Raw genomic sequence first — 24,765 nt, forward strand, 5'->3', positions numbered from 1 at the left:
ATGGTTAAATTCCAGTAGCTTCACGAACCATTTTCTGAGGAGACACTCAGATTTATATGACTTTAAGTATAGGTTTCTCCACATTTTCTTTTTCTATTAAAAATGTCACATTTCATAGGGCATAATAGGAGTGATTTCTTTCCTCGCTTGCTTTTATTTCTTTTGAAATATACCATCAAAATTCTACTCACTTCATCTTTTACAAGGTCAGCCATAAACTTTATATAACAACCATTATATGCAGATATAATCTTGTGCCAATCCCGGTGCGTATCAAGCAACCAACTGCAAAAAAAAAATATATATGATTGAGTTCATATGCTACATAAGGAATGTAAATTATGTACTGTAAAACACATCACCCAATCATATTTGCTAGGAATGGTAATAGTGTCATTTTCGAAAATGACGATGGAGCTGAGTTGTGAGACACGTGAAAAAGTAAACAGTGAACAAAAAAGTAATAATGAACTTGCTCCTTTATCTTACATGTGATGGAGACACCCAAACTCAGTTAAACAAAACCTTTAACGGCATAGCGCGTTTCATGGAGCATTATAACCCCCACCCCATCCTCTCCACCACCTCCGCCTTTCCGATACATGACAAACCAATATTGACGTGAATGAGCTCGTTGCGTTCTGCTTATCCCAGTTAGACAGTTAAGAGAAAAAATGAAGCATGCACGTAAAATGATGCCGGGATATGATCGCGAACAATGTGACACATCTGTATCTCTTGATGACGCGGACAAACCCCTTAGCGGAGCATGATTTGGCCGCGAGGCTGGAAGTGTCAATTCAAGCTAACTATACCCAAGAGTTCCTCCGTACGCATTGTGTCTGTCTTCTTCCTGTTTCTCCGGGGTCTTGTTTATGTTTCACCATGGTAACCGAGCTGGAATCACTTAGCTATTATTTTGCATATTGTCCCATTCGTTCGTAGGTAGTAGTTCTACGCCAATTCATGCATTCGTCTCTTTCAGCTTGTTTCACGTTATTGTCTGACAGAATGTGACGAAGAATGTTTCGTTGCATAGTGTGTACTATGTGGTTAACGTCTGCCAGATCTCCTAAGCGCGTAGGCGTTTATGAGAATAATACAATACAATACAATACAAGATACAATACAATACAATACAATACCATATGATTGATATTTAATACACTCTTTCCATGAGGCTCAGAGCGTTGACAAAATTCAGAAATTAAAAAGTATATGTTTTAACTGAATACAGAATAAGAAATACAAAAAGAAACAATTTTGATCAACCGTAGATCCATTATTTGGACGCCATACAGTAGATAAACACAGACATAATATGTACACAATTCATACACACAAAATTATATACTTATTTTACTCTTAATACAATAACTGAAAGGCTGATTCAACTTTGAATCCTAAAATAAGCATGCCAAAGCCTTTTTTAAGTTCAGGGTTGAGATTATTACGACATATTAATGAGCAATTTTCTAATTGATAGGGTGGAAAAATTAACGTGAAACATACTCCTATGGTGATTCAATGGGCACGATAGTAAGTGTCTGGAGAATGATTGTCCTTCATGTTTTAGGTCATCTTATTGTATGCGTGAAAGAAATTGTATAAAAACTAAACTGAACACACAAATAAACCGGAATGAAAGATATCAAGCTTTAGTAGAAATTTGAAGGTTATTATAGAACTTCATGATCTTTTCATGACATATTCTTTAATTTGCTACCGCTTATCAAAATCTGTGTCAAAGTTTTGTTTGTTTGTTTGCTTGCTTGTTTATGAGGGGGAGGGGGCGCACCCCAACATACTACTATGATATTGGCATGACTTATCAGGCCAGAAGGTCTCCCCTACTTACTGCGCGATTACATTTTCGACATAATGAGAAATGGCACTTGCTAAACAGTAAATTGGTAAACATGTCGCAACTGCATCATTGAGTGGAGCCATGTCAATGTTGTTGGGAGAAAAAAAGAATCATCTTACGGGACCCTAGATCACTTTTAATCTTTTTCGAGGGTCGATTGACCTTTACCGTTTACGCAGACTGCACAGCTTCGATTAGGACTTTTACTCCAACGACAGCCAGCATGCACCTGTCAGTCGAATGCAACTGTGGAACAATGTTAGCTATTAAACCAGCGTTCCCTTCTAACCCGTCACTCCATTGCAGTAGATTTTGTTTTTGAAAGAAAAAAAAAAGGTAAAAGACTTGGGCAGCGATTTGGCTCAGTCGGTAGCGCGTCTGCCTCCAGATGCAAAGGACCAGGGTTCGATTCCCGAGTCTCTAACTGTGCAATATTGTGTGTAATCATACCGTCCCCTCCAGTTCGAGGCAAGGCACTCTTTCCTTTGGATAGGACATGAAATGGAGGTCCTATGTTTGAGAATTCACATTAAAATTCTCATGAGGCACAAGTGTGGGACAACCAGGGAGATGGGACAGATACCCTCCACGGACCAACGACTTTAACACCTATATAGTGCGATATATTATTTCATTTCATTTCATTTTCATTTTCATTTTCAATTTCATTTTCAACAAAGAATATAAGTGTATACAAAACATATCTTGTCTTGCTAAAAAGAAATACGTGTTATGAATATATGAAAAATATGTTGAAGCGAAACATTTCTATTCTAAAACAACTTGCTAGAGATTTCCTTGTTGTTGAAATTACGTAAAGGCGAAAAACTACGGAAACCGTCATCGACATAATCTAATCAGCGAGTAGGCCTATAAATCACATGCAGTGTATTCAATTAGTCATAGATTTGTCACTTCTTAGAGGGTCAATGTTCTCTTGATATATGAGTTTTTGCTCTTCTTTTCTCTGAGAATTGTTCAGTGGCAAGTATTTTTGTTTTTGGCACAAGTCTTTCTGCAATTCTTCTTACGAACACGTCTTCCGCAAAGCAAGTGAAAAAAAAAAACCTCTTAAAAGTGCTTTACTCGTGTGACCGTTCTTTCTAATTCATCTCTTGAGGGTGGAAACTTCAGGGTGGAAAGCGAAGTAAATGCCGATCTGTCATGAATTGTCCCCGTCTTAATTTCCTGCGATAATCTTGATAATTTCCGTCTTCAAGATGCGTTGGTGGGCACACTGCACATTGCATCATTGAAAACACAGAGAATGAAAAAGAGACGCTAAAAAGATGAAAAAGCGACGAAGTCCTACTAGATTCTTTATCTTTTGCTTGCTGTACTCTAGTAGCGGGACTCTTGAGTTTACATATTTTTCATCTGGAACGACTAGAGACATCCAGCTTTATAATTCTGTAGCAACGAACTGTCTTTATTCCCTGTGTCTGCAAGATCTGCATGTTCAAGTCGCGTGGCTTTCCAAGCTTGATGCTATGGCGCAACGGACTGCCGATAGGAAGGGGCACCTTGTGATTGACATGACACAGTATGCCGCCTTGCTCCTGTTACTAAACGTAGTACATGTGCAAAGGAGCGGAGATACACCGGCGTTCTCCTTTTTATTAAGAGGAAGGAATTACATCAAGAGGTTTCCCTCATATCAAATAAAAATCTTTCATATTTCCATGCGTCAATTATTTTGCAGTGGTCAACCTTTTCCCTTTAAATGCCCCTATGCTGTAATGATGAGCGCCATATCACTTTTTTTTGTGTTCTATTAATTCAAGTTAGATAAGAACAATAACGCATTCATTCTTTTTCTACTTGAATTATACATATATGCGTGTAAACTAAAAATAATGTTGATGTAGATAGACATTATACACACTCAACTCTGTGGTCTCCTGAATAGAAAAACTCGATTATCTTTTTCTCTTTGTAAACTGTGTTTGTACCATTTTAACTCGCAAAGATAAGTTCATTCCCATCTATAAAGACCAAACAGGCCTTTCTATTCAAAACTCATTCACCCCCCCCCCAGAAGTATAATGATATGCAATACGCGATCTTAGATACCCTCCTTGAAGTTTTGGCAAAATTTCTAGAACTCTACCATAAATATAGCCATTGTATTTGTTGAGGGGTGTTAAAGAATGTTCTGCCCATACTGAAGCTCACCTGACCCAAACGAATTTATACGGCTTTTCAGTGTGGCAATCCCATCACTAATGTTATAATGATGAAAACAATGATACTAGTTATGGTTATGATATCTGTGATGATAATAACATTATAAATTAACATTCGTATTAGTGCCTACAGTGCCTTGGGTGAGGTCTCTATGCACTTGTAATCACAGAAAAAAAGTGGAAAGATCACGTGAAGAAAAGTTACTTCATCAGCATCATAATGATATTCCTGCATGTTGTAGGGATCAGTGTATCATTCGTTCCATACCATAAAACACATGCAGATGTTGATCATAAATTATCTAAAGCAGAGATTTAATGAAGGAGTTCTCCGTTGTATAAGACGCCGTCTTCGAGGTGGATTTGAATGGCAATCTGGGGTATTAAATGCTTTGGGCATAATGATTGTAATGGTCCCCCTCTGCAGAGCAGACTGACCTGTCTGGGAGGAAGTGGTTACGTAATACACGTACTGCCTGGTTTAATTGCAAGTCCCGCTTCAGATTTAACTAAAGTATTAAGCATTGAAAAGTGATTTATTCGTTTATATATATGTAAATAATATATATATATATATATATATATATATATATATATATATATACATACATATATCAAAGGGAACATTAGTTGAGATGGATAAAATGCATATCATGAGAATCTTATCGTAGGGAGCTCTTTCATTTTGATGACAGTGTAATCAATTCTTCATTTACGTTTCATGATACCTTAATGTCTCGTATGTAACGTTCGGAGAGTCATTTTCCCCTCGCTGTTGTTATTTATTATTTACGAAGAGTCAAACGTGTGTGTATGTTCCTTGCCACCCCCCCCCCCCCCGTTCCGAGGCCCCTGCGTTGTAAACTTCTTGGTTAATATCTGCCCTAGATCACGCCCGTTGTCATATTAACAGTCCCTCTTTTCAAAACCATTTTAATGGAAATCCGGGAGAATATTTTTTTCAAAATTTGTCAAAAAAAGACTTGTAATCATACCTACTAAGCATGCTACCAGCAATTAAACACACTTCTGTGCCTATATTGTTATGTGTTATCATTCCCAACTCTTGCGTTTTCTCTATCTTGCTGCATACATAATATATCATAATATCGTGACAACAGAAAGAAGAGGCATCATGCAGTGTGGAAGTCGCTGTAATGCACAAGTCCCTTTGATATAAAGCTTCAGGCCTCAGTCCTTTGTCATATTTTCAGTACCAATGACAAGTACATACAGTATGTGCACTTAATATGTTGTTATACACTGTTAAACCTTCATGAAAAGTGCAATCACTTTATAATACATTGTATGTGCTTGTCGCTGATATTGTAGATTTGACGAAAGGGTCGAGGCCCGAAAGCTTGTTAGAGGAGCTTATGCATCACAGCGACGCGACGTCCACTGGCGTCCCTTGTACTTTGTTATCACGACATACTAAAGTTAAGACACCATTCTAATAAAAAATAAAATACTGTGATGCATTATAAGCATCCAACAACTTAATCGTTGCGCCGAATTTTTGTCATGTCACTTCTCTTCTTCAAGCGTGAAGAAGACCTGAAGAAAACACGTGACATGTTGAAAATTTGGTGGAAAGATTAAAAGTTGTTGGACGCTGATAATGATTTAAAATATCTTTTTTTTTTATCAAAACCTATGGATAAATAGATAGATATATAGATATATAACTAATATAAGTATATGGCTAGATGGATGGATATAGGCCGCTTGTTGCTTTTGTTGTGAGTATTATCCTTGTGATGTGATCATTACAAACTAATTAAAGACTAAGTGGTTGTTAAATTTCTCAGTGACAACTTTTACAGTGATTGGAAGTTAATGGCACTTGCGATGATCCGGCAATTAGTGCAGTGAAAGGCCCGCTTTTAATAATTAGATTTGGGATCCCACGTTCTGGATTCATATGGGACGCGGGCACGGGCGTATGATTCTGGCAAGATATAGGGCAGTCAGATATAAGTTCGAGGGAGAACGATGGGACCAGGAAAAGAAAGCGAGGGAAAGGAAGGAATGCAAGTGGGGGAGGGGAAGGCAACGACAGAAAGCAGAAAAGAAATGAAAGAGACGAGAGAGAAAAAGAGGGAGAGAGGAAGGAAAGAAAGTTGAGAGGGGGAGAGGGAGATCTGGTGAATAGTAAACAAAAAATGATAGAGCAAACAATTAATGATAGAGCAAGGAGGCGTATTGAATATTAAAACAAACAGACAGAAACCTAGACAGACTGACGGACAAACAGACGGAAAGGTAGAGATGAGATCACAGCCAGTGACATTGCGCGGGAAATGCGTTTCATTTTACGATTCATTCATCCACTCACTCGTCGCCTCCCCTTTCCGCCTGCTGATGACATGAGTTCATTGACGCGCTCCCCCAGTCAGCGGGCGAATCAACCAATTAATGCCTCGGAAACGCTAAACTTCTTCCCTAATGTACAGGTAACGACATTCGGCCAAAATTTCGACGAATAGCGTCGCGGCGTTTGCCATGAAAGTTACAACTTTCCATTCAGATCTTCGTAGATATTGAAAATTAGTTGCCAAGAATTGTAAAGACACTTTATGATGATAGAAGTGTTATTTGCAATCAACCTGGGATGCTAGTGTTACTTTTGTCATCATTTTATGCGCCTACTCAACAAAATAATTGATTGAACTAACTATTGGCCCAGAATTACTCGTCATAATCGTATCTGGAACTGATTAATCTTTAAAAAGAGATAAAGCAAAGAAAGCCTACAATTAGATCTTGAAATGCATCTAGCCTTCATCAAATTATTCATGTTTGATAGGAACGTCACAAGATTTCGTATAAAACAAAATTACCCACAGCCATGTACCGATCTAAAGAAACCTTACATAGAGAGAAAAAAAAATATGTACGTACATAGTTTACATACATACATACATACATACAAGCAAACTTTGGAAATACATATCTGATGAAAAAGAGATATCAATATACAATCAATTAGCAATAGAACATGAAACATCGTTCCCATACCTGTACGATGAGAAGGAATAGCGCACCTTGTGCCCACATGTTGATAAGTTACGGTAGGTGCATTTCATTCAGAGCATATCCAGTCCACAATCTGGTGAACACAGCGTCGTCTGCTTCAATCACAAATTTCACTGTATGCTTTTCAGTCAGTCCCAGAGTTAGAGTCTGTCCAGCGTGTAATCAATGATGTGATCAAGAAGACACTCATAGCGATGAATGTCTTTGCATTGTTTTTTGCATTTTTTGTTCAAAGTCGAATGTATCCAATGCGATTTTATCGGCGCGCTGTCACTTATTCTTGAATCCATCCCTTGTTAACACTGAGCGTGAACACGGTAGGAGGCTATTTGCGTTCATCGCCTATGAGCAGCTTGTCACGTGACTGAAGAACTGACCCTCGAGTTGGATGGCGTGCTCTTTGTCAAACTTCTTGATAATGAGTCATCGTTTGGCAAAGAGAAGAAGCGAAGTGGGGAAGAGGATGAGATAGAATCAGATATGTAAACAAGAAGATAGACGGATAGACAGAACGACAGGCAAACATCAGATTTGAAGACTTGATCATGTTTGGGTTTCTTGTTGTTTTCTTAGTCTTCTTTTAACTTTATCTCATACTTTTCGATCATACCTTCCTCTTTTCATCTCTAGATAACACTTTAAAGCTCTTTGTAGTCTTGCTCTCTCTTTGAATTTTTGGCTATATTCTACAAAATATTGTTATGCACTTCGAAGTAACATATATTCTACCGAGTCGTTTTCATCATTCCCGTCAATGAAAGATACATTGCGAGAATATGCTGTTTAGGCGGGTTAACTGGCAATTGAACCATGAAATGAAATGAAATGAAATGAAATGAAATGAAATGAAATGAAATGAAATGAAATGAAATGAAATGAAATGAAATGAAATGAAATGAAATGAAATGAAATGAAATGAAATGAAATGAAATGAAATGAAATGAAATGAAATGAAATGAAATGAAATTTATTTACCAAACAAACATCGTCATCATAGTCAAAACAGTCAATAGCTAAAGTACAGTTTTTGGCCAAAAAAAAAGGAAGAAAAAAAAAAAGAACCGGCAATAGCGTGCAGGCTAGTCGAGGCCAGTCCTTTCAATGATATAGATTATATAACGTATTTACAAAATTCACAGAAGCAATGCTACTATTATGTACATATTTACAGGTATTCATAGGGGATCAGTTATACATTATTTGATAAGAGATACTTTCATCCGAAAAGTGTGTTCATCTTTTTTACTTCCTGTGGAAATCCTCTCCAAAATACTGCCCGCATAATTATGACATGAAGTGTTTACCAGTTTCAGATCTAATTTTTGTTGGTTTATAATTCGGTTTTTTAACCTTGTATCATAATCATGCTCAATTTTAAGACAATAATCGGAGACATCGTGCGGTAAAGAGTGATGGATTAGGTCAAACATTACAGTACCAATTACAAATTTGTATAGTCTATAATCATCTAGCATTTTTAAACTATGAAATACGCTCTCTAGGTCTTTTGGAACAGATTGCACGCACTAATTCCTTTTGTAACAAAAATATAGATTGAAGATATGAATGGTATATACATCCCCAAGCTTCTAGTCCATAAGACATACATGTACGCGGAAGGATAAGTATGTTATATAATAATTGTAAGATTTGTCTAGACACAAGTTGTCTAATTCTAAATATGATTCCAATTGTTTTCCTCATTGAGGAAGAGATACACTCGATAAGTTTTTGCCATGATAGGTTTTCGTCTATATTAACTCCTAGAAGCAAATGTATCTGTTCTATCATATCTGTGCCGAGCACAATAAAATTCATTATTTTCATTTATCTCCACATGTCTACGTTTACTTTTAAAAACTATATACTTTGTCTTGGACGTGTTGATTGTTAATTTGTTAGCATTACACCATTTTAAAACGCCTAGTAAATTATGTTCAACCTCCTGTAAGTCGATAATAATAACCACAATGAAACTGCAGACATATGATGAGAGTAATGCAGACCATTACATCATTGATGCGATCATCATTGTTTTCGTGATTACATTTCTTTTACACCATTATCATTGGTAGTTTGTCTCATCTCTCATTTAGGGTAGGTAGTTTGTATCGGCATGATATCACTATGACAGCATGCAACCTAGTTTTACAAGATCGATCAATAACGGGTGCTATATGTTGTATAAATCGCATTGTCAGTAACAGCCAGTCGATGTCAGAACTATTATCTCCTTTGTAGCTTTGTGTATGAGAGAGAGAAATAGAGAGAGAGAGAGAGGGGGAGAGAGAGAGGTGGGGGGGGGAGGACTCCCCTGGTGTTTAATAGCACATTAAAACATATTTCACATTATCTCGTTGGTCAGAGTGATGTTATATACTGGTGTGGGCACAAGTTACTACCATGACTATAGGCCCTACTGTAATTTCCTCTGTCACAGTGTGTTCCTCATGATGTACCGTAGATGAAAACAGTGTGTCGACACTGTGATCGCTACGGAAATGTGTCCAGACTGCTAAAAGTGATTGATAATCCCTTATGTTCCTATCGCGATAGTGAAGAGAAAACACAGTGACCACGTTATTATCAATTCGAAACTTTTCCCGTTTCCCTTTGAACATGATGGGGAAGTTACAAAGTATGAGTCAAAAGTTGCAAAGTAACGAGTCACTGTAAGCTCCAAGAAAGGATTGACATTTTTTCCAAACCTACCTTTTTTTTTCATCCCTCCAACTTTGATGTTTTTGGTCTATATAGTCCATAGCCCTCAAATAATTAACAACAGCCGCGTTTGCGTTTTACGCACACTCATGAGTCATGGAACGTGTGTATGCTACAACATATGTTGCCAGCTGACTGCAGATAAACAAATCTACTACACAATTCAATCGTATTTACCGTATTACAATGCGTTTTAGGAGTACGCATACGACTATAAATCAGAATTTGAATAGTTAGGGCCATTTTGTCATGTTACGGAGAGAATGAGAGAGAAAATGAGACTGCGGCGAAGTTAGACAGATGGAGAGAGAGAGCTAGAGAGAATTGTACCTTGTGACAAACTTTAAAAGATAAGTTCACCTTAATATACATGTGTAATACAGCAATATCAGTAGACCACATCTGTGAAGATCGAGGGAAATCGAGCAATCTGTTCAAAAGTTATGTGGGTGTTTTGTTTTTTTATATAAGTTTCCGCGCAGTCACTGCTGGATGAGAAGACTACTACAATTATGTACAGTAAATGTTGTCACTCGCGTAGAACGATATAAGAAAAATATAAAGAGAATTCCTCATAATTTCATTTTTTTGAAAAAAAAGTACACATTCTCCCGACTTGTTACTGATGCATGCTAAGGGTAATATCATCCCCCAGCCCTCTGAAAGAGGCAAGTCAAGTGCTCTTTAATCACGCAAGAAAGTGAAAATCTGTTGAATTTTCTTCATATTTTCTTTACATCGTTCTACGCATGTAACATCACAAGCTGTTGTCTTCTCATCCAGCAATGGTAGCAAATTGAAACTTCGAAAATTCATCACCTTTGAATGGATTGTCCGATTTTCCTCAAACGTTGACTGATGTGTTTAACTAAAATTGCTGCATTCTCTCAATACACGTGTATATCAAGGTGAACTTAAAGGCAAGAGGTGTCACACCAGTCAGTGAGATTCCAAAGAATCCTTTCTGATCTTCCTTTTCCCCACCACCATCGACCATACATTGACTTGTGCATGGACATACACAGCCATATAAACAATGGGAAAATTCGCCTGGACTGCTTTACGCCTACGAAATTACTGACTTAAAGAAATTATGCATAATATCATTTCAGGTCCAGAATATATGGACCAATCAATTTTGTTTCCAGTGAAGAATGAATTGGCATTAAATGGAAGACCGGCGTAATTTGACGATGCAGAATTGATATCAAAATAAAGTTAATCTTAGTGTGAATTGAGAGAAGTTGTCCAATATGCAATTGAGTGATTGATTGTGCAAGGTATATAAGATTCTGTAGTGCTATGACATATCATCATCTCATACGAGAACACTGGTATAACTGGAAATCTTTAAGCTACAAAACATGATTATGTATGATATTGTTGGAATTTTTTTTTTCGAAGCAGTTAATTACATAATTTTGTCACTTTAATGTGCGTGTCATCAGAGTTCTAAAAGCGTTTTGAAGTGTTTGTAACTATATTTACTCACATCTATACAGCAATTCCATACACACACACACACACACACACACACACACACACAAATATGTACAAACGTATACATCAGACGAACATTAGTTCTTGTTCATCCACTTATACTTAACGCCAAAAGGTGTTATTCCCCATTCTGATAAAAGTAAAACACGAAAAGCGACAAGTCATTGGTCCCTAGATGTGTCATTTCACGTCAATAATGTGAACATTAATTTCCTGTTCTCATACCGCATCTTCGGGCCTACGACCTCGAGAGACCCCCAAAACTTTGATTTTGTCGACATGGGTCGTGGCATATATTTTGATTATCTCAGTGCGGGGCGTGAAAACCTTCACCCCGTGATAAAAACTAGGTCTAGAGTTTCGTAGACATCAGGGAATCCTCAATTACAGCAGCATCAGCACAGGCAGTTTCGAGTGAAGGATGATGGCAAATCGCTTTGAGTGTACAGGAACGTGGCTTGCAGGAAGTTCAAGCCGACAAACCTTCCCATCATGCAACGCTCCTCCACACAGCGTCATATTCAGGCGGTATCAAAGAGCCTATATGGTATACTGTGTCATTTTAGTAAAGTGGTTGAATTTTTGGTTACGTGTCGTTTCAATGAGTTTTCATCAGTATGTCTTGAATTTGGAAAAAAATAGGTAATTAACAATTCCTCAACAAGTACCCCTTTTGCTTTCTACGAATCTTCCAATCTTATTTCCTTTTCGTGAGCTCAAAAAAGTGACGATACAGAAGTATAATAACACAATCTTCAGAGATGTGTTTGTGTCGTTTCTTTGTATGGTTGATTTTGTTTGATTTAGGATTTTTTTTCATAATGAAAGTAATGAAATGATAATTATGATCTGAAGTTGAATTGACGTGAACTTGGATGTGAAATTTCTTTTGAATTCTTCCAGTTGATGAATGTGGAAAGGGGTCCTACATAATACCTATCAAAACGTCCAACTACAAAAATCTGAAAAAAACCCATCTTAATTAGTGAAGTAGCTTCAACATGCCTCAGAACACCGGACTATACGAAGCAAGAAAACTTTAACAGAGAAGAACTTCACTTTCATCACCATGACTCTCCTCACCTTCCCCTGTTTCAGATTGCTTCTGGGTTTTTTCGGAAGAGCAGCGAAAGATCTTTTTTTCGGTCTTGTGTTTCGGATTAAAAATAGAACGCCCTATGAAAAGGTCCCCGTGATTTTAATGTTAACGCAGTAGACATAAGGATGGATGGTGTGGTTTGGTCACAAGTTGACCATATAGTACTATGCAATGATGAGAGCACTTTTGCAGGAGACACCCGTTGCTGTTTGCAACAAAGAGCCGACATTTCTACGTAATATCAGAAATTTATGGAATCGCACATTTTAAGATGTAACACCGTATCGAACATCGCAAATGGACGACCTGTCATAATCTTCTTAGTTTCCATGAGAAATGTTCCTTTCAGTATAGCCTTCTCCGTACTTTTCACATCGGATGGTTCTGTATCTGGCTTTTCTTCTTTTTTTAAAATTCATTTAGTGTACTTAAGACGACTAGGACAGCTTGGCTTCCCGCAGCTTGATCGTTGTGACGGATTGAAATTCTCCCACTGAAAATTTCACTCACTGTGCCGTTAGTTGTATCTTTTATCACAGTCGCCGTCTCCTCCCTTCCGTTAACCTCCCTCCACTCATATACCTGTCCCGGCTGTGGTTCTTTCCGTGAAATCTTGATTTTTTTTTTTTTAATTCATGGTTTAATGTTTAACCTGAATCGAGTTTAGACGCAAGAACGCAATCGTTGGTTGTCTACAGCAAAATTAAAGGAAAATCATTACATTATATGTCCATCCTGCGAAAGATAACAAAAACAAAACTCAAAACTATTCAACACATCTTCGGCTTGGTTCGTCCAACGAAAGAACATTGCGTCCAAATGTCAACTTTTTAAAGTTTACTCTTTTTCTTTGGTTGGATATTATGTCCTTTATGTGAGTTGAACATTTCGAGAATCGGGTGCATGTCACGAGACCGACACCCACGAGTCATACAGCCCACGAGTCATACAGCTCACGAGTTATACAGCCCGCGAATCATACAGCCAATGAGTTCGGCACTAAGCAAACAAGGCCCACGAGACCGACACAGTAAAAGCCCCGTGTGGTATCTGTCGAACTCGGGGGTTGTTTTTACCTAGTGTCGAACTCATGGGCTGTATGACTCGAGGGCCGTATGACTCATGGACTTTTCTTTTCAGTGTCGAACTCGTTGGCTGTATGACTCGTGCATGTCGGTCTCTTCGGATGACCCCAGTGAATCTACTGGTTCGGAAGTAATCTTAACGTTATGTTTATCGTACAATTCCACATCTCATAGTATTTGATATCGCTATCCTGGAATAGAATTCCCGGATAAAGTTAGTTAAATTAGTTATTTTAAGTAACCATGTTTCATCATATGCACGTGTGGTCAGCAATTGGCATTCCTCATAGTCCTTCGATGAAACGCATCCGCCTTCTACTTCTCTGATCTGATCAAGGATGTCATAAGGACGTGAACCTTCATTGACTCGATCTGCTTCCTTCTTACGCAACAAAAGTCTACCTGAATGCAAATTTAACTTACCAGGGATAAAATGAATTCATTTAGATCATATCTTCTGAAAGGGAGACCAAACACGAAGATATGACTAGCACAAACAAATTGAAAAGAACGTTATAGTTCGGGCGTTGCGTTTTCATCAAAAATTATATATGGAAGTGATATACTCTTTATAGATCAGCGAGTTGTCGAGTAATAGATGTGTATTATGAGCGATGAATGAAATCATCGATGTGTTGAAGCTGTTAAAGGGGAATTCCGGAACAGATGAAAGTTAGTCTAAAAAGAAGGAGTAACCCCTTCTGGCACAACATTAACAAACTGATCAAAATCAGATGAAACTTAAGGAATTTATGAAACTGTGAAGTTTCGCTAATTTTTCAAGAAACAGTTCGTGAACAGTCAACGATCGTATGAATGATATATTTACAGTATACAATATAAAATTATATATATATATATATATATATATAATATGTGTGTGTTTGTGTGAGTGTGTGTGTATAATTATATATAAAAACCTCATTGGCATTAGTCAGCAGCACCAAACCAGATAGTCTCTATGTAGTTCAAGATCAGACATGAAAATGTGACGATATAATGTAATAAACGCTTTCCTTCGTTCTGAACCTTGCACGTTACCTCTTACAGCGGGTAAACATTTTCTTAATATTCAGAGATGTAGGTCAAAATCATATCTTCAAAAACCAAGGCGGCCTCGGAAACAGGAATGACCTTTAGGCGTGGAAACCGCAAAGGAAAAGAAAGGAGCCGTTTCGTGCCTTCTGCCCCATGAGCGAAACTTGCGACATCTCGATTCTGCGAATGATCGCGGCTTACCCAGCATGGAGTATCCCATATCAGGATGTCCGAGTTCTTGGCGGACGTGAGCGACAAGCCCGGGTACACCGCTTAGAATATGACAAGATGACTGGGTCTGTCGGCATCTGATAGATTTTGGATCAAAATTGTCTAGCACCACCGCCAGATAATTTGTTCACATAACACTAGCGAGAAAGGACCTTCAGCCCTTCCGTTGATTTTGTAGTTTAAATTGTAGTCCATTAATTTATTATTTATTTTCTGAGGGCCCCACATTGTACAAGCTTTGCTTTTAAGTGGGACCCTCGATTTCCATTTCCATTCTTATTTAATTTGTACTATGTATATGTATATCCAAAAATACAATATGTTTTCTTAATTTTGTTACTCATGATCACATGTATTTTTGTTAATTTACATTTTTTTCAATTATTACAAATATGTCCTGCTTATACTGTACATTGTATATGATTTTCTCTGTTTATTTGATGGAAATGAAAATAAATTCGAATTCAATTGAATTGAATTGAATCAGAAGAAACTCACATAAAACCAGGATTGTCAATATTCATTCTTATATCAACTTGTCAATCATTAATCATAACTCATTAGAGTGAACACCATCGAAGCTTCCTTAAGAATGGTCAATTTACAAATCAAACAATTCTTGTACTTGTATTCGAGTGTGCTTTTTATTCGCTCTATAGGCCTACTTCACAATTCTGTATTGAACGCTCCGTATTTGCAGCACTGTCTTGAATGGGACACTCCTCGAAAATGAGTATGAAAGATTATGCTATAGAAAATGACTCATTCGGAAATGAAGACACAGGGGATCTTTAATACTCTCTTTCATATAACCGTTATGTCCAGTTAGGAATGACATTGCCATTCTTTTTCTATAATCGGATTAATGAAAATGGTAGGGGCAGGATTGACAATGGAGGGGACGCGTCAATCTGTAGCTTCGAATTCATATGGGAACACTAGGGATTTCCCCCATCCCCCTTTTTTTTCTTTTCCCATCTTTGTACTTCTCACCCTCTCCTTTAGCACCTTATCTTTTTTTGGGAAATTTTGCACCTTGACATGGGCTCTAGGCAAGTGAATTGGTAAGAATAAGTGTGCTGTCATGTTATTTTATACGTTCTGACGTCCTGCCTGGTTCCTTGAACATACATGATGAGCATCCACATGCTAGCTGGAACGTCATTACACATAGTAAATCCCCACCCCTCCATTTCCTGGAAATTTCCATGGCAGTATTTCCCCATAATCAGTCTTTGAGTGAACCATGATTTTCCAGATCTAACCACATTACATATATAAGTAAAATATGTGTACATTCTCGATTCCTTCTCCTCAATCGAATATGTCTTAGATTTTTTGTTTTGAACGGCTGACAGAACAAAAACAAAACAAAAACATGACTGATACCAAGTTGCGTGTCAGAGTGACTAACATGACCAGAAGCCTGGCGCGTGGAAATTCTTATGAAATTCAAAGAGGAAGGCATCATATTGGCAAGGCATGGTAAAGCTGCGTCCCTTGACTTGTAGAGGAGATGCCTGTGGTCGACGACGCACGTATTACGTAATCAACATAATCCACATGTCTTTCCTTTGACATAACCAAGACTCTGAGTGACAAGGTGAGAAACCTGAACACAGACTCTACTGCAGGTGACCAATGCTTATTTCATAAGGCTTCACAGCAAAGCGTACTATATATTATTCAAGAGATGTCATGTACACATGTGAAACACGATCATAATTATCATTAGCGCCTAAGGTTCCATGTTCATATTCAATACACATTATATATATATATATATATATATATATATATATATATATATATATATACATATATTTGCGAAAGAAGTCTTTCGCAAAAATATATATACATATATATATATATATATATGTGTGTGTATATATATATATACATGTATATATATAATTATATATATATATATATATATATATATATATATATATATATATATATATATGAGGACTTTTTAGCATGACCCGTACCCACTAAATATTGATGTCGGGTCACCGAATGGTGGCCCTATATGAATTCAAAATAAATGTTAATATTTCCTTTTCCACTAAACTTTCAAATTCAAAGATTTCAGTGGCCCAAACAGGCCATCAGAAAAAATTTAATGTCAAGCCGTGATATAAATGATATGTATACACGCGCGCACACACACACATTTCATTTATATATATATATATATATATATATATATATATATATATATATAATCCATAGAACGAATCAAAACAGAAACGTAATTAGTCTCATTTGTTAACAATTTATTATTCCAGATTTGTACAAATCCTCATAGAAAACACAAATAAATGGTACTCTAAACACGACAGTGACACCAAATTTACTGACAGCAACCACAAACACAACTATCAAAATCGTACTATAGGCTACACAAAGCTATGTAAAACGCCAAACAAAGAAAACCTGAATATTTCTACGCTCCTGTATTGATGGAACTGGATTCCTTACATATGTTTGTAAGAATTCATACTACTCATTGCATTAGCTGTAGCATATAAAAGGAAAGACGGAGAACTATTTTCCTAGTCAATCAGTTTCTGGCAGATTTCTGTCAGGAAGTATGAAGCAGGTCTGTCTTTAATATCTCATTGCAGTGAATGACCAGTTATGCTATCGTGAGACAGATCGATCTGCAAGGGTAGACAACAGAAAAACTGCAATTCTGAATATGATCACTTATGCAAATATTATTTCATTATCCCATACTCAAACAGCATTCTTTGCTGCTTACACCATTTAGAAACGACAGTCTCGTAGAAAGATTGATTATAACAGCTTTTGATGACATTATCAAAACCAGAGAAAAGAAAGATGATAAAATATATATTTTTCCAATGAACACCGTCTCTTGAAAACACAGGTACAGCTGGTTTCCGATGTGATCATTTGTGTTTGAAATACATTCTGACTAAAAGATAATTCTTTAACACTCCCCAAAAACTAAAATACTAATTTGCAATATGGCCATAAGCTTGACATAATTTCATTAATAACTATCAAAGTAACCTCAGCAGTGGTATCATATCTTCAGCTATGGAATAAATATGAGTCAATACACTCCCATTTATTTTGTACAAAATATATCAGATATTTACACAAAATACAAAGGTATATACAATCCTTTTTACATCAATAGAATCTTTCTTAAAAATATTCACAAGAAGAGACATATTTATTCGTCAAATGTTGACTTTCTGTATATAACCTCAATTTTTGAAAGAGTACCTCTCAATTGTAAATGACAGTAAATCACTTATTTTCAAGTGAAAGTGATGTAATTAGTGTCAAATACGAATATATCAAACTGTATTCTAAAGACAACGAAGGAGTGACGACTTTATAAAGTTTGAATGATGACAAAAGTAAGACACTTCGTGAGAATTGGAACTACCAGTGTGTTTTTCTCCCATCTTCGTCCCTAATTTTCTCTTTTCTGTGGGAATTAAGAACGCCGACTTCGTTGGGATTTTACAGGCTATGAACTTTATTTTCTTTTGTCATCGTCAAAATTGACAAACGATAAATCGATGCCGGAATAGCCTATGAATAAGCAAGTGTTCATGTTTATTTGTTATATTAACTTTCATCAATATCTTGACGATCTTTGTATATTTATTCTACAAGCTTTATATTTTATCCATAAGGGTTCTTTCGGAAAAAAAAAATCGGTCTGCATTGAAAAAACAACAAACAAACAAACAAACAACACATCATCGTCCGACGCCTTACACGAGTTATCACCACCGCATGTTCACGATTGTCACCTACTTTGCCTTTAGGTGGCGCACATATAAAAAAGCTAAGCTTGAAGTTCGTGTTAGGAAGTGCCTCTGAGTTTCACGTCTCTCAACTGAGGGTTACAGGCGGGAGCTTGAATTTTTCATAGCGGATGACTTTAAACTTGTTTAAACTCTGTCCTTATATTCCTGGACTCCATTTACTAGTGTCAACTTCTGTATCATGCACAATTTGAGCAGTTTTGTGCAGATTCTACCACGAAACGGGGAAATTATCCTGTCTACTCATGATTTATAATTCTTCTCTTGGACTTCCATTAAAGGCATAATTCACCATTGCGGATGAAATAAAAACCCAGCATTAGTGCTTCAAAATGGTTTTAAAATGTGATTTAGGGATAGAAACAACCAATGCAAAAATTTGATCTAGTATAATCAATGTTAAGTATTGTTAAATATACAAGATGTGAACAATGGTTTATAATAAAAATGTTTCCAGACTAAACCGTCTATACAGTTACAGTTTATTGAGAAAAAGAATGATATCTCCTTATATTTTAGGTTTTATTGCAAAATTCGTATATGTTAGGATGTTTTGTGACACAACTGACCACACATATGCGTCAAATGTGATATCTTGAACATTTTTTAATCACTGCTACCAATGGTAAACAGGACCATTATTGTTAATGTTCTTTTCATTTCGCTATAATGCGGAAGTAAAGGGAGTATTTTTTGTTATTATCAAACGCAACAATTCGTTCGTTGACTAACATCCGCCAATTCGGAAGCATAAACCAGCACTTGGTATTAATCATGTTAGTATTATTATATCTTTAAGAAAAGACATGTGAACATTACTTCAAATCTTCAGCAAAATCAGCGTAGTGAATTCGTGCTATTTCTGCTATGGTCGACTGCGGCCTCTTCAGTGTAAAACATACCCACTCATGCACATCTGATGGTCGAATTTAAGATGTATTCAAAGGCATATATCACAACGCTCTTATGCCTCTAGAAACTGAATAAATACTACAATTCCTATTGTTTGGTCCACACTTGAAATGCAGCAAACCAGGGGAAGTGGGTCTACTGCACAGGTTGTTTCTTCAGGTTGCTGGAATTTCATACAGAGAGATGACAAGTAATAAAGGTGGTTACAAATGGCGTCTGTAGATCGCCTAAAATTTGGTCGTGCTTCGATCCCTCGGGCAAACAGGCACTGGCATGCCAAGATTCCGACTCGTGCTACATACACACAACACACACATACAAACACTCACTCACGCACCCAAGCACGCGCGCACACACGCACACAGACGCACACACAAACAAACACGAACGCACATTCGCACCAACACAAACACGCATACACACATCTTCATACTCACACGGATGATGCTGATGATAAGCATGCAACATGATTTTTTTTTCATGCTGTCGTATTGATAGATAGCTATTTTGATGAACAAAACAAATCTATTTTTCTCTTTCTTTATTTCTGCTCCCTTTTATGACAAATGTAAACAATGGAAGGCATGAAGATGGAATAGAAAAAAAGTTAAAGATATAAAATGAAGGCATAATGCGTGCATGGTGTCAGACAGGAAAGGGAAGGGCAGTGCACTTTCTTTTCTTTCATTTCTCTTCCTTGAAAATACATGCATGGTTGTTTTGGCACATACACATGGCCCGTCATGCACGTGAAAAGATTCCCAAAGCATGCAGAATTAGATGCTGACCGATCGGGCGTATGGAGGTCATGGTAGTTTGAGGGGTGTCGGTGAATGATAAAGGGTGATACTTTTTCACACTCTCGTGCCATGCATTTCACTACGTGCAGCAAGCTCTGTGTTTCGGCTGTACCTTACTACGACAGCGATGATGAAGACGATAAACAAGATAAGGATTATCATCAACAAGAGAAAGATGTACCAGCGCTGTAACGGCCAAGGCTATAATATAGATTGCAAAAAGCACATGGAACAAAACGGAAAGGGTGATTAGGCTGGATAAGGTCCAACATTGATGGATACATTAATAATTATGCACATAGAAATATAACAAAAAAAATCCTAATCGTCTGCGGATTGTCACAGTGTTATCTGCTCGCTACGTATCCAATGGCAACGAGTAACCCGACAATGATGAGGAGCAAGATGACCAGAACGATCCAATTTAATAATGGCCAGCCGGGCTGAAGACAAACGGAAAGAAGAACATCAGAATACTTAATGTCGGCACGCATCAGTAGACATGATCAGAATATCTATGGAGAAACTTATCAGTTAACCCATTGAGGACTAGTCCAGAGTATATTCACGGGCCGGTGTCTATGGAAAATGCGTGTTATAGCAAAATCAGCTACAGTAGTCCTTTATTAACGAGTTAAGGTTTCAGCGGCAAAGGACATAATATTAAGATTATTGCATAAAGAGGTTGGGGAAATTAAGGAAAACAAAAAGGACCTAGCAAAATTAGAATTCGGACATATTAACGGATGTTTTACAAGAATCTATTCAATAATTTGAGAAAACCGTGGTCTGAACCATTGATATACAAACAATTGCAAAATTCAAAATCTTTTGAAAGAAAAGCGTATACCTTTAACAAATAGAAACCAAAACCAAACAAACAACAATACGAAGAAGAAATATAACTGATTAAAATGTCTAGATTTCAAGATAAAAGCTTGAGCTCTGAGCGCAAAATGTAAGTTGAACATGATTCTTTTTGGAGTTCTGTGACTAGAGGGCGCTACTGCTCGACAAATGACAGTGCATCATTGGCTCGATTAGGTTTCCCCATTACTGCTTTCAGGCAGGCCTTACGTGACTCACGCCATCTAATAGTAAGTAATGGACAAGCTTTGATTATTTCAACCTTATCACACTTACAGCTATGATAAAATCAAGATCAACTGTGCTTGAATTCTTCACTCAACTAATATCTTTAGTTATTTTCTTCTTCTTCTCGATTTTAAAAGTGCAGGGTAAATTTTGGAATACGTCTTTACAAGGATATTTTGCACGCGCTGTATCCGTTTGCACCGATTATGTGGAATGGAGTGGAATGATGTTCCGTGTTGATTGTGGAAAAACGTCGGGGGAAAAACACAAAAAGATGGTTTCCCGCACTTGATCAAAAGAACAGTACCTTGAGGCATTAACATGGCTACAGACTCGGCAGATGATGAAAATTTGGATTAGTTTCAAAACTTTCATTGACGTTCCTTATACAGTGTATGGTGTATAAATGATCTGCTTCTCAAATTAAGGTAAAGTGCGATTTATCCTGACAGGAATCTTCATTGTTTTTAAACATTCAGAAAAAAAAATCCTTCGCAAATGAAGTTTTACTTTGTTATTGATTTCCACAATCGCCACTCTACTGTATCAGGGCAATTACCCCATGAGGACAATCACCCCCGGCTAAATACTGCTTAGTGATAAGGCCAGAGTAAAGATCAGGGTTAGTGTTAGGTTTAGGTTTAGAGTTTGGGTTAGGGTTAGGATTAGGATTAGGTTCAGGATTAGAATTAGGGTTAGGGTCAGGGTAAGGGCCTGAGGTAATTGTCAACGAGGTAATATTGTCCCCTGGACATTCAGAAATGCTGCTATATGGACGCGTTTTATAGGGATGTCTTACCTTGCGACCCGTTTCTTCTGGTTGGATGGGAGCCTCGTCGTAAATCTCATACGGATCCATGATGGCGTCCTTCTCCTCGTTTGGTATAGAGTCGAATAACTTTTCCTGTTCTTCTTGGCTCAATACCTCGTCGTTCACCATAGTATAAAAAGTCGTATTTGTGTATTTACTCCTGGAACAGACATTAAGAATCAATACTTGTAAAACTCACAACGCTTGAATTTTTTCTTACCAGTCAGCAAAAGACAATTAGAAATTGAATCTTCTAGTGATGAAAAAAAATCAACCAAGGCAAGTAGATAATAGTCAACCACGCCAATCCAAATGAGATACAGAGCAAGTAATGGCTGTTATGTACATATTTATACTGTATATCAGGGTTCGGCATTCATGGTGGTCCGTTGGATCGGGGCCAATAAAAACTAATGTCGGACCAACAGACTTCCTAAAAGGCTATCTTTTGGTGGCCCAATCGGGTACTTAAAATTCAGAATGGATTGCCATGCTTCCTTTAATTTCGAGCCACCAAATTTTCAGTTTCAAAGATTTCAGTGGCCAGAACGGGCTACCAGATAATAAAGTTAATGTCGGGCCCTGCATATAGATACATTCAACGTCTACTTTCACTTAGTTGTTTTGAAAGATTGGACCCACTGTTATGAAGAAAGTGTGATAGGGTTACATTGCATATCCACTATAAGTCTTGTAGACATATTGCTTTTGGATTACCTCAGTTTGTAAGAAAGCTCATTAACAAAGACCAGTTGCCTTCCCACAAAGTGTGTCTCAAAGTTAAGTTTGCAATAACTATATATGAAAATGGAGATAAGATATGCTTTAATGACAATAATAGGTCAAATGACTGTTTTTAATAACAGATGAGTTCAGGGGAATTTCATGAAGCACTTTGGTCGGACATATTTCTGACAAACTGTTACAAGCTAATGAAATCCTTGCCTCTTATTGTCTGAGAGCAAATTTGTCCGACAACTTTGTCGGACAAAATGCTTCATGAAATGCCCCCAGGCCTTACCCGGTGATCTGCGAACTTTCGTTGCTCGCCGAGACAATGATGACTTTGATATTCTTGGGCTCCTTGAGGTTGGCACCAAGGGACATCTTGAAGACCTTGCTCAGCTTCGCAGCGATCGTCTCCATGTCGGTCTTTGGTTGATGGTTGTTCAAGAGGACATTAGCCGAAACAGAGTTGATATCTGTCGAAGGACACATTATTACAGGACGAAATTTAGACAAAGTTTCTCTGCATGTAATAATATAAACGTAGAAACCATGCAACATTCACAAAATGATGATTACTAGAATAAGATTACTAGAATAAAATGAATTACTTGAATGCTGGAGACACCAAAACGATCATTGCACTGATATGTTATCATACAGCGGCATGCCTTGCTAATATCACTATAGTTTTATCGCGATGTAAATCCTTCAAACTCCAAGTCCAAACTATCTTCCCGTTGGTTGAATCAAATTGAGCAGAAGAACGCTGACAGACATGTAGCTTTGTTATCAAAATTTTAATGAAATAATTAATTAGAGTTAAAGGATTTATGATAGTTTAAGGCGGTTTTAAGTAATACATGTATCGTATTGACAGTCATTTAAAGGGGATGGCTAGTAACTAATCAGTGGGAATCAGTGGGAATGCTGGGGTAATTGTTCCATTCCTTGTGGGATTAATTCCGAGTACATTATGTATCTATTGTTGTGTGAAAATCATTTGCTTCAGAATGGTCTCATATTTCAAGTAATGTGCAGTTTGATGTTTCCAGGTTAGCATGCCTGTACAGTGACTGGGCGATCATCCAACTGGACCTCATGGAAGACCAGCTATTGCAACTGCATATGGGCTCATCAAGCCATCTTCTCAGATGGAAATGAAATAAACAAACAAACAAACACCACACTTGTTTGTACGTATAAAATATGCATTTGTGTTTTGGGTTGATATCATGATACAACAGTACAATAACATAATGCTGATGATACAGTATTTTCCTACTGATTTCTCTCTTTAAGGATATCAAATCAATATTCACACGAAGGTTAACGCTAAACTTATGAATTTATGACACCTTTGTATTTGACTGTTGTTTCGTCAGCTTGTACACGGGATGGATTTAAACTTTGCAAATGAAAGGAACAAAACACAGAAGCTGGTTCTTTCAAAAAATACTCTTGGTCAAACAGTTGATATATTCACGAACCTGTATCGCAAGCACTCCCAACAAAGCCGTTGTTACATATGCACGAATAGATGATGTTTTCATCGGGCGAGCGAGACACTGCACACTTTCCCGAGATGCAGGAATCACCACAAATGCCGAAGTCGTACTCCTCGCAGAACTCTCCCGCGTAGCCGAATGCACAGTCACATCTGCAAACATTGATATGATTGGTGAATGATTGGTTATGAATGGTAGTACAAGAAAAATAACTGAACTTAAAATATAAGTCAGAACACACATTCAGCCAGTATATCATTCACGTTATCCCCTACCGATGCGACAAACCAAAAGACGGCTTTGAAAATATGCCAAGAAAGCAGCAATTATGC

At 37.3% G+C, this 24,765-nt stretch overlaps 1 protein-coding gene across 2 annotated transcripts in view; it reads right to left on the reverse strand.

The window, feature by feature from the left end:
• Window positions 1–20,191: 20,191 nt before the first annotated feature.
• The window catches only part of LOC139710487 (uncharacterized), a 49,101-nt gene continuing 44,527 nt past the window's right edge, over window positions 20,192–24,765 (reverse strand). Inside the window, exons 8-11 of one of the 2 annotated variants that reach the window (XM_071622412.1) lie at window positions 24,416–24,585; window positions 23,221–23,401; window positions 22,188–22,359; window positions 20,192–20,736 (exon numbers count right to left, since the gene is read on the reverse strand). In XM_071622412.1, the coding sequence (XP_071478513.1) occupies window positions 20,641–20,736; window positions 22,188–22,359; window positions 23,221–23,401; window positions 24,416–24,585 (619 nt within the window). In that variant the 3' untranslated portion in view covers window positions 20,192–20,640. Of the gene's footprint in view, window positions 20,737–21,755; window positions 22,360–23,220; window positions 23,402–24,415; window positions 24,586–24,765 lie in introns of those variants that run through there. The other variant, XM_071622404.1, reaches the window with a different exon arrangement.

Source organism: Diadema antillarum, unplaced genomic scaffold (genome assembly GCF_040938485.1).
Source record: "Diadema antillarum isolate AM-2024a unplaced genomic scaffold, OU_Dant_1.0 scf00000038, whole genome shotgun sequence".
Classification (NCBI taxonomy): domain Eukaryota; kingdom Metazoa; phylum Echinodermata; class Echinoidea; order Diadematoida; family Diadematidae; genus Diadema; species Diadema antillarum.